Genomic DNA, 14,092 nt, shown 5'->3' with positions numbered 1-14,092 from the left:
GGAGTTGGCGCTTGTTGTCAACAGAGGAATGACATCAGGAAACATATTGATGGGGAGATGGACAAAAACTAACTAATAGATTTCTTTGAGAAGTCTTTGGAGAAGCAGAAGAAAAAGGAAGGATGTGAAGTCGAGGTGATGTTTCGAAACCCACAAAACCACCGTGGTTATTATGAGATGAGGTTATTATAAAAAACATAAGCTGGCAGCCTCTTTTAGCCTGCTCTTATCTTATATTGCCGCAACAGCTGAACAGGAAATTATATGTCTCTGAGGATTAGAAGCAAATCTGATAATCATATTTAATGACTATGACACACACACACACACACACACACACACACACACACACACACACACACACACACACACACACACACACACACACACACACACACACACACCACACACCCCCACACACACACACACACACACACACACACACACACACACACACACACACACACACACACACACACACACACACACACACACACACACACACACACACACACACACACACACACACACACACACACACACACACACACACACACACACACACACACACACACACACACACACACACACACACACACACACACACACACACACACACACACACACACACACACACACCTCACCTTGTATCCTGACCTGCCTGCTGCTGCAGTGAGAGCAGGGCAACAAGGTAAACTCTTCCGTCTGATGCATGGAGTAGTCTGTGCTGGCAACTACAATCTGATCCCCGGGTTGCCAGGTCTGCTGCACTTCATCCTGCAGGTTCAGCAGCACCTGGTCCACAGCATCCACCTGGAAGCCTGTGATGGGGAAGCCTGGGGAAGATACGGAAAATAGCAAAACTGAAATCATGTAGGACAGAATTTTGGTGCCTTTTTGATTATATTATAGAATTTCTTTCATACCACATTTCGCAAAAAATAATATTACTCTAGGATCAGCCCATTCATTCTTAATTCCAATCAAAAGGGTAGGAAACAGAATGGGGATAAAGGAGAAAAAAGGATATTAAAATGACATTAGATTTGTTTCTTCTGCATGCATAGAGAATTCATTTATTTACACTGAATAGAAATGAAGAATATTGCTGCTGAATAGTTTAATAAGCACTGAGAGATTTTGTAAAGCAATGAAAATAAATCATATGAGTGTGTCCAGCAGTTATTAGTCGCCGAGGGCAGTATCTCACCAAATAATAGTAAAACACAGTTGGATTACACTAGTTCATTATAATTGTTCACTTGAGAGTTGAGTGACTCACTGTCAAAGTGACTTTTATTAGGTGTGCACAAGGACGCCCGCAAAAAATAAACAGTGGGTGTTCTAGTAGACCTGGTATTTGTCATAAAGTCATAGTAACAAACCCCGCGTCACCTACTCAGGCACAAGAATGTCTTTCATGTTCAGATGATTGATCTGTTAAGCAGTCGGCCTGCGGTAAACCCCATTCTTCAACATGTCACACTTCTCCAAACCCTTTACCACTTCAAAGCCAGAAGACCCTGTCCCTGTCACTTGGACAGCTTAGTATTATTGTTTATAGCTTAGACTTGCCTGCACAAAAGGACATTAGGTTAAACTCAAAAAGATGGACCGTTGCTGGATATTTTCTTATGGCTGTTTGAAAAGCTACAATCATAAGCTCACCGGTCTTCCACTCGCTGTAGGCGGTGACGGAGAAGTCAACTCCATCGACGGTGGTGAAGTTGCGCCTTGCCAGAGCTCTTCCTCCTGTGTTGTGGTTTTCATGTTCCTTGACGTCCTCTGCGCATGAAGCGTTTCCTCCACCCACCACCGAGACCAGAGCCCACGCCTGCCTGGAGAGAGCAGAGGGCCAAGGGGAGAGAGCAGAGGGCCAAGGGGAGAGAGCAGAGGGCCAAGGGGAGAGAGCAGAGGGCCAAGGGGAGAGAGCAGAGGGCCAAGGGGAGAAAGCAGAGGGCCAAGGGGAGAGAGCAGAGGGCCAAGGGGGAGAGAGCAGAGGGCCAAGGGGAGAGAGCAGAGGGCCAAGGGGAGAGAGCAGAGGGACAAGGGGAGAGAGCAGAGGGCCAAGGGGAGAGAGCAGAGGGCCAAGGGGAGAGAGCAGAGGGCCAAGGGGAGAGAGCAGAGGGCCAAGGGGAGAGAGCAGAGGGACAAGGGGAGAGAGCAGAGGGACAAGGGGAGAGAGCAGAGGGCCAAGGGGAGAGAGCAGAGGGCCAAGGGGAGAGAGCAGAGGGCCAAGGGGAGAGAGCAGAGGGACAAGGGGAGAGAGCAGAGGGACAAGGGGAGAGAGCAGAGGGACAAGGGGAGAGAGCAGAGGGACAAGGGGAGAGAGCAGAGGGCCAAGGGGAGAGAGCAGAGGGCCAAGGGGAGAGAGCAGAGGGCCAAGGGGAGAGAGCAGAGGGCCAAGGGGAGAGAGCAGAGGGCCAAGGGGAGAGAGCAGAGGGCCAAGGGGAGAGAGCAGAGGGCCAAGGGGAGAGAGCAGAGGGCCAAGGGGAGAGAGCAGAGGGACAAGGGGAGAGGGCAGAGGGCCAAGGGGAGAGAGCAGAGGGACAAGGGGAGAGACACCGAGAGGGAGTCATTTTCAGAAATCACAATACATAGACTAGTTTAACACATCGTCATCAAAGAACAACATATGGACCAGATTCAGGGCTTAAGCTTTGAAACACATTCTTTCTGAATGATGAAAATAATTGTAATGGAAAGTAAAAGCAAACTAACTGTTAACAGTTATTAATAGTTTATCATTAAGTCACTTGGCTCATCATTTAAATGGCAAATTCACCAGCAGCAGCAGCAGCACTGCAAGATTTGTGAGAAATAAATCTTATTGCGATTATTTTGAGAGGTATTGCAATTGTGATGTGGTTTACTATGTAAGAGGAAAGAATCATCAAAGCATCAGAATCCTGCTTTTGCTTTAAAGGTTTATTTAAAAAAAAATCACAATATTAATAATGTGGTTTTTAAAGAGGATCCGTAACAAATAAAGATAAAATAAGACAGTAGAATAAAATGAATGGGCTGGGATGACTTGAGCACCATAAAACTTAATTCATCCTTTTAACAAATATTGTTCTCCCTGCAATTTGGATATTGAACTAGTACATATTGCGGTATCAATAACATTGTGATTCATTGTGCAGCCCTAATCAACAGTCTCTACTGGTTCTTTGCCGAGTGGAAGTACCAGAACTAGCGGACCAGTCTCAGTGATTGAAAATGTAAACAGGACATTCAAACCCAGTGATCGTAATATCTTACAGATGAGACAGCTGGTCCGATAGAGGGTGTGACCTGAACTGCGTAATGTTTCCCTGTGTTTGAGTTTAAATAAGTGACTATTGTATTGCCCTGAAGGCACAGCAAATGTCTGCAGTGATCCTAGTGCAGGTTGGGACGGGGCCACTGGATATAAAGAGTGTTTATCATGAAATAATACAAAAGGAAAGGTGAAAAAACGAAAAATAGAAAGAGTGTCTCAGGGGATTAAGGGGCGTACCTGCCACATTTCAAACTGAATTCAAATCCAACTCTTTATTTTTGATCCAAATCCTCTCTTCTCAATCCATTGAAAACTATCTCATAACGCAGGAATGTGAACAAATGTGTAAGAAATGATATTACAATGATTAAATGAGAAGGAGAGGCTGGAATCATTTGATCAGGGGAGCTTGAGGGTGTGGATGGGGAAAGGGATTGGGTGTGCTTTAGAGGGTGTATGACCTAAAAGATGACACTTGTAGCCTTGGAGGTTTTAAATGTCATGTCGTTAGCTTTAAGGAATAACTCCAAACAAGCCAAAAGACATATTCATGTTCAGTAAACCGAGTTCAGCTTTATAATAAATAAGATGTATCTCCAGTGAAGCTAGCAACTCACAGCACATTTTAAACATAATACAAAAGAAGTCAAACACTTTATCTACTTCTTGGAGAACTATATTTGGATTATTGAAATCACACAAAAAAAGGTTAGTTCTGAATAGCAACTTTGCGATGCTATCAACTCCAACAAACCCTGTGTAAATATTTATCTCTGTTCATAATTATTGCTTTCATTGGCATTATTACAACCTACACACGTCCTCTTGTAGATGAAAGAGCCGCTGTGATGTGATTGGACACCCCACTGACACACAAACAGGATCCATCTGGGATCCACTTTCACTGCGGCCCAGTGTGTGACGTGTGCAGACACAGCGCTCATTTCACTTTCTTCCTTTCCCCATACATCCTTGATTTGATGTCCACTCGCATTTTAACAACCTCATTGTTTTACAGGAAATAGCAAACGCAGACCGGCATGATTACTTGAGTTTAAGTTTGAGTGTTTTCCTGAGAGACAAAGATTAAAGGCGGAGAAGGTCAACAGACACGAGACAGGAGCCAAGCCGTACATTTATCAAGGGCAGGAAGGAGGGTTGATGCTGAGATGAGCTTATATAAAATCAGGGGTATTTGGACTGAAATGTGGCTTAATGGTTATTTAAAATCAATCATAAGTTACTGTATATATCATAAGGGTTATGAAAAGGCACTATAAATACACTGATTGTAATTCATTCGACTGATATTGCAATTGCGAAATATACGCGATATTAGATGTAATGATGATTTTGAAAACATTATTCACATTATCATTAATACAAATTCTACAAATGATTATGGCGTAACTTTTTTAAAGGATCTATACCAAACATATAGTTTTCTTTTCAATTGAGTCTGTAGCTTGGACTTCTCTGCAGCTTCACAATACGGTAGGGCTGCACGATATATCGTGTCGTGACGATAATCGCGATATGCGCATGCAGGACTTTTATTTTTTTTTTTTATGACGTGCGATATTAAGTAGGCAAATGAACTCAAACACGTCATGTTACAATTCTTTTGCTGCTTGCTACAAAAAAGGAAAACTTGCGCGGCTCTCATGTCAGGGGTACTTGAGTGAGTGACATGCAGGCTCTGCATGCACAGCAAACCACCAATCACAATCAAATCTCCAAAGCAAACGGACACTGAATAAAGTAGTTTCATGTGTTTCTCCAAGGCAGTTCGGTGCTGCTAACCGAGCTAGCTCAGCTTGTTGCTCTGATGACTTAAGATCCAGATGTCCGTGACTAAAATCCTTCATCCGGTTAAATATAGTTAGAAAAATACCAATTGTATAGCATTAAAGTTCAAGAAAGGATGGTTTGCGGACAAAAAAAAACGGTCTTTTCTTCAATTCCTGTATTTTGTTCATATCGCAATATATATCGCAGGGGGAAAAAATATCCCAATATCATTTTTTTCCAATATCGTACAGTCCTACAATACGGTAAAGCATTCTGATATTTTCACATATTTAGCCTTTTCCAAATATTGTGCTAACTGAATATTGCGCTTGTCAGTCCTAAAACACACCCAGGTGTTACAGCTAACACACATCAACAACAAGCTTGGAACAAACTAGCAACACAAATCAGTTTCAGGTACATTCCCTGCCGTTTGTTCACAACACGCCATAACAGTCATAAAGTCATCTACACTCCATCATGACGCTCCTAAAGGTCACATGCCTTTACCACCTGACTCTTTCAGGCTAAAATCACTCAGCCTAACATTAAGTGACTTTAACGAGACATTAAACTGCATGCTCTCTCGTAAAATGTGTGCTATGTGTTTCCTCACAACCACAGGCAAATCCACAGAAAGCTTAAAATCCCCACTCCAATAAAAGTGACATGATAAGAAGAGAGTGCATACTGTTAACTTATTGGTACACACACCACAAACACCTCTGAACATACTGTATGCAGGGCTTGGTTGTGTGATCCATCTGAGATTTGTTTAAAGACTTGGCACACAGCCCGTAGGTGAAATGTGACACTGGAGAATCTGGCGTAGCACTTGGCTTTTCAGTCAACCAAGGACAAGACCAGCCCGAGCTACAAATAACTTAGGGAGAAATGCTAAACACTTTAAAATAAATGTTTGAGTGGCGGTAACAGAAGACCTAATGTAACCCTAACCCTAACCCTATGAAAGGTAAAGTCAAAATCCAATTACCTTAGTTTATGAGCTTTAAGATTTTAAAGAAAGATTATAAGGCTATGTGGATAGGGCGACGCTCAAACCTATAGTATCGTCAATTCTCATTATAAACATCAAATCTCTTGGATCGCCACATTTTGCGCAAATCCTGGAAACTCTTTGACCCTGATCCCATTATCCTGTACGTGCTTCCTTTTCAGGCATAACATGATATAGCAAAAACAGGAAGAGAAACAACTTAAAAACAATTCAAGGGAACATTACAAATGAAGGAGAGGACATTCTCCAGGGAGGATGGACATAAACAGAATGTTGTTGCTCTCAGTCCATAAAGTGTGGGGTCTTACGAAGAAAAACACATTAACCGCCTTTATCAGCCCCAGGAGACCTAGAATAAACAAACACTCCCAAACACTAACAAAGACAACACACCATGGAGAACCAACACAAGAGCTTCTGCAACACAGCAGGGGAACAACCCCACTCACACTCGTCAGGGCAACAACAACCTATAATTACTATTACTGAAAAAACACCATTAACAAGTCTACACTGGAAAACTAAACCGTTGACTTCAATTGAATTTATTATGTCGACAGATTTTACATTACTGTATTAGGTTAGTTTAAAGCAGGGGTGTCAAACTCAATTTCATCACGGGCCACATTCGCATTATGGTTGCACTCAAAGGGCCGGTTGTAACTTTAAGACTATATAAAAATACATATATAAATATTTAATATATATAAAATACTGTATTATATTACATCATTGCCTCTGCATTGGATTATTATCAGATAGGGGTAATAACTTCATAACTAACTAACTAGGTCAAAGCAGAAGTCTAGGGCAAATAATTGCAAGTCTCTTCAGTGAGAATGTCACAAAATGATTTCAGAAGAAAAGAAAAAAAAAGTGACATTTTGAAAAATAGTCAAATCTGAGAAAAAAGGCATATTTAGAAGAAAAAAAGTCAAATTCTGAGAAAAAAAGTCTAATTTGAGAATCATTGTGCTCCATGTATGGGCAACGTGCTTCTGTAAATCGCCATGTAACCGTATAACAAACATATTCTTTGCAAGCTCTTGTGGGCACGGGCCGGATTTGGCCCCCAGGCAGTGTTTCCGCCAGGGGGGCGTCTTGCCGTCATTTGACGCCATTATTCAGTTCGGAAAGCACTGAACTCGAGCGGAGGGCGTCAAAAAAAATTAATAATTCGAGAGAAGATCGAGAGTTTTTATCGCTTGAAATTACGAAAAGGAAAAAGGACAAGGACATCCCTCTGTTGGAGGGGCAAAGGAGTCTGGCGGGATTATTTTCGGAGTATTGAAGATCGTTTCCCCGACATCGGCGGTGCCTGCCACAGCACAACACGGAACGTGCGCGATTTGGACGCGATGAGGGGGGGGGTGCTAGTGGAGCACGCGCGTGAACTGCGAGCGCCGGAGCCTCCGGCTTACCTTACTCCGTGGTAAACTGTGGTAACATGAAGAGCCGTTTGGGAGGCGAAACAGCCGGCGCTTTAAAAGAGCCGAGTCAAATGATCCGGCTCACTAACGTAAAGAGATAGTATCTATAAGGGACGTCTCAATTCAAACCCCCCCCCCGCTCTCGGGGTGGACGCCCTCTCAGCTCTGGTCTGGCGGAAACACTGCCCTCAGGCCTTGAGTTTGACACCCCTGTTTTAAAGTAATAATAGTAAGTTTAAATATTAGGTTCAACTTAAAATGACTGCTTTCATTAACCTAATACAATTATGTGAAATGTATTGACATTATACACCTAATTAATGTCAACGTTTTGATAATAATAATTCATACAATCTACCTGTATTTGAGATCATAGACGAAGCTGCTGCCGAGCTTCTCTTCAATGGCCTTCTTAGTTTCGTCCAGAAGACTTTTGACAGCCGAGTCTCCCACAGCCAGCGTGACGATGCGGCCCTCTGGGAGGGTCCGCAGCAGCTGGGTGAGCCGCCGGCTGTCATTTCGGGAGTCGTGCGTGTCGTAGCGTTCGCACAGCAGCACTGCAGCCGTGTCCTGGTCCACCACGCGCAGGTTGATGCCTCTGCTGAAGTTTCGCAGGAAGGAGTAACCCCCCGTGTTCAGACCGGAGGCCGGGACACTTCGGGTCAGCAGAGACCAGGACACCCTCTCAGCACCGTGAAGCTCCAGAGTCCCACCGCCCATCACACCTATGAACTTGCGGCCCATGCCGGGCACTGCAGCGACCGCCTTGTCGTCGGAGCGACCCACCAGGGCTACTGTGGCGCGGGAACGGTAGCGACATTTGGGAGCCCCGATGTGAAGGGCTCCACCGTCTTCTATGAGGATGTGGCGGGTCCGCAGGGTGATGTTTTTGGAGCCGTCAGCGTTGTCTGCAAAAACGACCTTACCTGGGAAGAGGCAGAGAAAAACAATATGAGTTATTTGTGCTGTATGTTACATCGACTCATCCAAAAAAGATTAAATGAATCAGATATAAAACGATGACATTTTGTTTTGTCTGAGGAGTTGAAACCCTTACTTTACTTGAACGATTGGTCGTTAATCTGTCAGTTGATATTTGATGTAAACATAAGTTATGAAGGTAAAGTCTCATAAAGAAGAAGTATGTGAACTTTATGTGAAATATAATTTAGAGAAAAGACAAATATCCCAATGTGCAGTCATGCTTAGGTACTTTTACCCTAGAAACGGGAAGGTTAATTGCATCTCCAGAGGACAAACTCTGTCGTGAAAGGAAGAACTATGGGTTTCCCTTTTGTTTTATTGTATAAGAGGTCATAAAGGATTTTCTATGAAAAACTTGAGTAATGGGAGGGAACCTTTCTTGTAGATTGTATTTGCCAGGCTTGGGAATTGGCTGAAATAAAATGTTTGACCAATGCAAATATATTTTTGATGTCTTTTAAATCCCATAAGATTTAGCATTTTGTGTGGATGACACGAAAATAGCGAAGAATCATCAAAAAGCTGAACCTGAACTCCTAAATGTTTTTTTTAATGACTGATTTTAAATGCCATTTTCATAATGTCTTCCATTTTTGTAAAGCACTTTGAATTGCCTTGTGTTGAAAGGTGCTATATAAATAAACTTGCCTTGCCTTGCCTTGCCTTGCCTAAACAATGTGACTTTATTTAATAAACGTGCGTCCATCCATGCTGCTGTGTGCTCACCTCCTGACTGGATGGTTATTGAATGGAAGGTGGCAGAAGACTCCAGCCTAAACAGATGTCCACTCCTGACGATAACAGCCTTCTCTGGTTGGTGGCCTGGGCTCCAGCTGCTGAGGGACAGGTCGTGGTCCGGACAGTTTTCTGCAAACAGGACCAATCAGTGACAGTGGATATACTTAATTAATCTCCTATGTTAAATTCAGGAGGCCATTGGTAACATAAAAAGAAAAAAAAAACATAACATTTGAATACTGACCATCTAAAATGTCTCCACTTGAGAGACTGAGAACAAGGATGAGGGTGAGGAAGAAAGCCCCGATGGACACTCCGAAGCAGATTAAGCTGTTTTTATTCTTCTGGAGGTTCTGGTCACGCTCCCTGCGCTGGTTCTCCTCTGACAGGTTGAACGTGGCTCGTCGCTCTGGCGGGGGGCCGAGAGGTTTCATCGGTGGAGGTGGGGGAGCTTTGGCAGGATGTGGCGAGCGCACTGGAGCCACCCGACCGGGGACATAACCCGGGGGCCTTGGGTGGTTTCCATTGGGCGGGGCCACAAAGACCGGGAAGCGGCTGGGGCCATCGCTCGTCGGCATGGTATCCGTGTCTGCTACCTGAGGAGAGGAAGAGGACGATGTGGATCAGGGCTACAAGAATTGGGAGAAAAAAAACGTAATTGTTGGGATAATTGTTTGGGATATTATAATTGGGATATGATTCACAATATTGGAGGGATTGATCACTTTTTTTTTTTAAGAGTGTTTGTACCATAAAAATATATTGTATTGTGTCATGACATGTCTGCCCACCAAAATACCTAATTCAGAATAATATTTACACATATTTTGCCTGTAAAAAATATGTATTTAAGTTTGATTAATTGTGAATCCCTAATATGGATTCACTGACAGTGATTCCAAACTATTCGGGAAAAAAACATCCTCGAAGGTGTATGGCCTATTTGGTAATAACTTCAGATAATAACATTGTTATTAAACGGCCTTTAAGGCTGAAGTAATTGGTTTGTTGTCATAAAGAAATTGAAATAACACAAAGTTTAAAGCATAAACTGTAGGCAAGTAAGCTGGTTAAATAGTTAAGTAAAGTTGGTGAGACAAACAAGGAGTTTAACAGAGAAGAGTTCAGACTAAAGCTGTCAGGAGGGAGGAAGAAGACCTTCAAGAGAGCATAAAGTGACAGTAAAAACCGTAGGGGGTGAAGGATGAAAAGTCTGATTCTAGGGAAACAGCAATAACCCTCGGAGCATCTCGCTGCTGGACCTCCAGGTTAAGATCCTGGGTGTGGCGCTTAAACAGACTGACTTCAATCAGAAACAGTGGGCACACTCCCTGGCTGTTTGGCTCAGAGTGACATTGGCTGCTCCTGTCCACAGAAAAGAAGGAGGTGAATAATGGATCACAACATTCCTTACACTATGTTAACACGGCCAAAACAGATGGCACCAATTACAGTAGAGGAGAGTGCACCAGCCCGAGCCATACACACTTTATAACACACACACTTAGGGGAGGTAGCACACATTGAAGCTATGGACACACACACACATAGAAAGGTCAAATGGACACACACCTGCAAACACGCAGGGGTAGAGGAAATGACACTGCGGGAAAAAAGGCTTAAATGGCACTTTTCTTTAAGACAAACAGCCTGTAGCACTTTATTAACACGACAGCCTGCTACTACATCAACAACAAGTCAGCAAGTTTTAGATTTCACGTGTTAGATTCTGGCCGCATCACTTGATGAATGAGACAGTTTTAAGAGGTTGTTAAAAGTGAGAAACTGCAACAATTGTCTAAAACAGGCTCCTTTAAACCAAAGACACCCTGATGAAAGTGATGAGTTTCAGGCTCTAAATTGTCCGAGTGTGTATCAGCAGGTTCACAGTTACACGATCCACTGGCACACACACAACCGTCCATTGTCTTGCCAAGCCAATTTGTCATCATTTTAGCCCAGAGCACAACAAACCTCTTCAACTGATAAACAAAGCAATGTACAATCAAGAGCTGCTCAACAATGGCTCAGTGATCTACGCAGTAAGAGCCATGGGCAAGAGCAGCTTGTTCACACACTTCAACCTGCATCATCCATTACAGTGTCTCTGTCTGAAGCCTTTTTCAGAAGCTCTTCAGTCTCCATCTCAAACTAAACTGGAATGTTTTCGAGACAGGCAATCTTTCCTTTAGATGTTCATATTCTCACGGCCTGTGCACTGCTTCAGACGGGAGCCCTGTGATGAGATAATCCCCCAGACATTAGTCTTTATAAGCGTATCTCAAGCGATGTTTTTATTCACATTCCTGACCATAAAGAGGGCCTGCTCCCCTGCTACTAAGTGAACTGTCAGAGCATAAAAGAGTTGTGGACTCACTCACCTTGGGGGTATTCAAATGCTGGAAATTACACTCTAAATCCATATAATTGTGTCCTGGGATTACATTCTTGGAAATGCTTTGTACGCTGCAAGCCTCACAAAATGATAACAATGGCTGGATGAAGACACCCCTGATATTTTACTATGGATTGAAAAAATGATGTCCATTTTGGCACTGGATCACATGTGTTAGGAGGAACTCTTGATGCTCGGGAATCGTTCCCAATAGCATTATCAAAGAAAGAGATATGGTTACAACTATAGGAGTACATGTAACAGAGTAAGAGCTCACAATTGGCACAAGATGGTGACTGCTGCTGCCATTATTTTTGTGTCATTGTCTGGTTTTGAATCATCTTGTGACTGTTGAGAATAAGAATATTGAACATGAGAATTACACCCATCAGAAGGCTTCACAGCTGCTCTGTTTCCTCATAAGCAAGGGTGCACTTATTGCGTCCCTCACTCTCATATTTCTCTGATTTCAGAGCTACTGAATCTCAAACAGATGTGGGGGAAACACTGGAGTCAAAGCGGGACAGACCATTACATTCCTTTGGTGTAAATCATATACTTTGGACATCGATTTTGGCAGTGTAACAAAACATTAAGCCACGTGTTCACTTTATTAACACAAAACTGTAGCTGACACAGCGCTGTCACAAGTACACAAACACACTTACAGTAAGTGAGCATTGATTGAGGGAGCATCATCGTACTTATGTTAATTTATGGGCTTGTTTTGGCCCTCCACTTTTCTTAACGATATAGAAACACTATATTTGTAAGGGTCCCCTCGGGGTAGTCTCCAGTGATGGGAGAAGTACTCAGATCCTTTAAGTATTAGCATCAAATATATACTTAAAGTACAAAAAGTAATAGTACTCATTCTGCACAATGGCCTATTTCAGAATAATATAAAATACAGATGTATTATCAGCTGAATGTATTTCAAGTATCAAAATTAAAATAACTCGTTAAGCATAATGGATCTTTTCATAGTATTATATTGTTATGTTTATTATATTTTCATGTTTTTATATATCAAAATAATGTTAGTATTGTAGTTTGTCAATGTGGACCAAATGTAGATACTATAAAATACTGTGATAGTAATACTGTACTGCAATATACCATATCAGCATATAATGTTTTACATGTACAAAGTAACTGTGAGTGTTAAATAGATGTAAAAAGTACAATATTTGCCTCTGAAATGTAATGGAGTAGAAGTATAAAGAAGCATTAAATGGAACTACAAGTAAAGTACAAACATGTCAAAATAGTACAACAGTACTTCAGTAAATGTACTTAGTTACTTTCCACCACTGTCTATAGCACACTTATCACTACAAAAAAGCTAAAGGATAACACATGACAGAAGGTTAAGTTAGAGATATTAAAACAGATGTTGGTTTTGATAAAAGTGGCTTTTCTCCACCTTGACAGTCAAGGTAACTTAACCGTTGAGACACGTAACGTTGGCAACGCACCGTTTACAACTGTTAACCGTTAGCATGGACACACAAAAAACAACTGGCACGTTTTAGTAACGTAATAACCCGAATGCAGAGCCTGTTTATTATATAAAACACATACCTCTATTTAAAGTTTTCCCCGGTGAGTCCTCCTCCACCCCCAGCGTTGACAGACAGACACAATGTCCGGGACGTAACGTGGGTGAGACTGCTCCTCTCCCGCTCTGTCCATTCGCTCTCTGCCGAGCCTTTAGAAACGCTGACCCGGTGGTGGAGAGACCAATAAGTTCTCAAGTCTTCTTTCCTTGTCCCTTTCTTTATAGCGTCTCTTCACATGGTGTTTTTTCTGCTGATGGGCTGTCGTCCGTCCGTCGCTCAGCCCCTCTGTCCCACCGAGAGAAACCAGGCGCGGCTTGGAGGGAGGAAGTGATGATGCGTTCAATGCTCGTCGGGCAAAAACAGTGATGAGCCGTTGAGATGCATGTGATTGAGAATTCATGATAAGTATTAGAAATAATCAGTGGTGGAAAAGGTATTCAAGGTACCAACACCACACTGTAAAATATTTAAAATTATATTTTGTGTAAATATTGTCTTTATTTGTCTTATATATTTGTATTTTGTGTATATATTGTCTTTATTTTTTTACTTGTTACAATATTGTTTTTTATATTTTGTTATAAAAGTACTATTTTTGACTCGTTTCTTAAATAAATAAAAGTATACTTTCTTACTTACTTTCTGTGTCTTGTTAAACTCACCATTTACATCAAAGCAAATTCCTCGTATTTGCAAACCTACTTGGTAACAAAACAGATTCTGATTCTGAAGTAAAAGTGCGAATGGTACTTAAGTAGAAGTATTTAAGTACGATTAGGAAAATGTACTTAAAGTGTAAATGAGTACAAATACTCATTGCTTTAAAAAACATTTTAAAGCAAAAGCAGTAAATCTTCACATTCAAGAAGCTGGAACTGTGAAATATTTTTTAACAAAAAGCTTCTTCGC

The 14,092-nt window shown here is 42.1% G+C and overlaps 1 protein-coding gene across 2 annotated transcripts in view; it reads right to left on the bottom strand.

Moving 5' to 3' along the window:
* cemip2 (cell migration inducing hyaluronidase 2) overlaps positions 1-13,491 on the bottom strand; it is a 37,058-nt gene extending 23,567 nt beyond the window's left edge. Inside the window, exons 1-6 of one of the 2 annotated variants that reach the window (XM_034148652.1) lie at positions 13,206-13,491; positions 9,471-9,855; positions 9,215-9,355; positions 7,863-8,430; positions 1,669-1,838; positions 645-836 (exon numbers count right to left, since the gene is read on the bottom strand). In XM_034148652.1, coding sequence (XP_034004543.1) covers positions 645-836; positions 1,669-1,838; positions 7,863-8,430; positions 9,215-9,355; positions 9,471-9,804 — 1,405 coding nt within the window. In that variant the 5' untranslated portion in view covers positions 9,805-9,855; positions 13,206-13,491. The remainder of the gene's footprint in view (positions 1-644; positions 837-1,668; positions 1,839-7,862; positions 8,431-9,214; positions 9,356-9,470; positions 9,856-13,205) is intronic. The other variant, XM_034148651.1, reaches the window with a different exon arrangement.
* Positions 13,492-14,092: the final 601 nt, after the last annotated feature.

This window comes from Trematomus bernacchii, unplaced genomic scaffold (assembly GCF_902827165.1).
Source record: "Trematomus bernacchii unplaced genomic scaffold, fTreBer1.1, whole genome shotgun sequence".
Taxonomy (NCBI): domain Eukaryota; kingdom Metazoa; phylum Chordata; class Actinopteri; order Perciformes; family Nototheniidae; genus Trematomus; species Trematomus bernacchii.
This window is presented reverse-complemented; position numbering and strand designations above follow the sequence as displayed.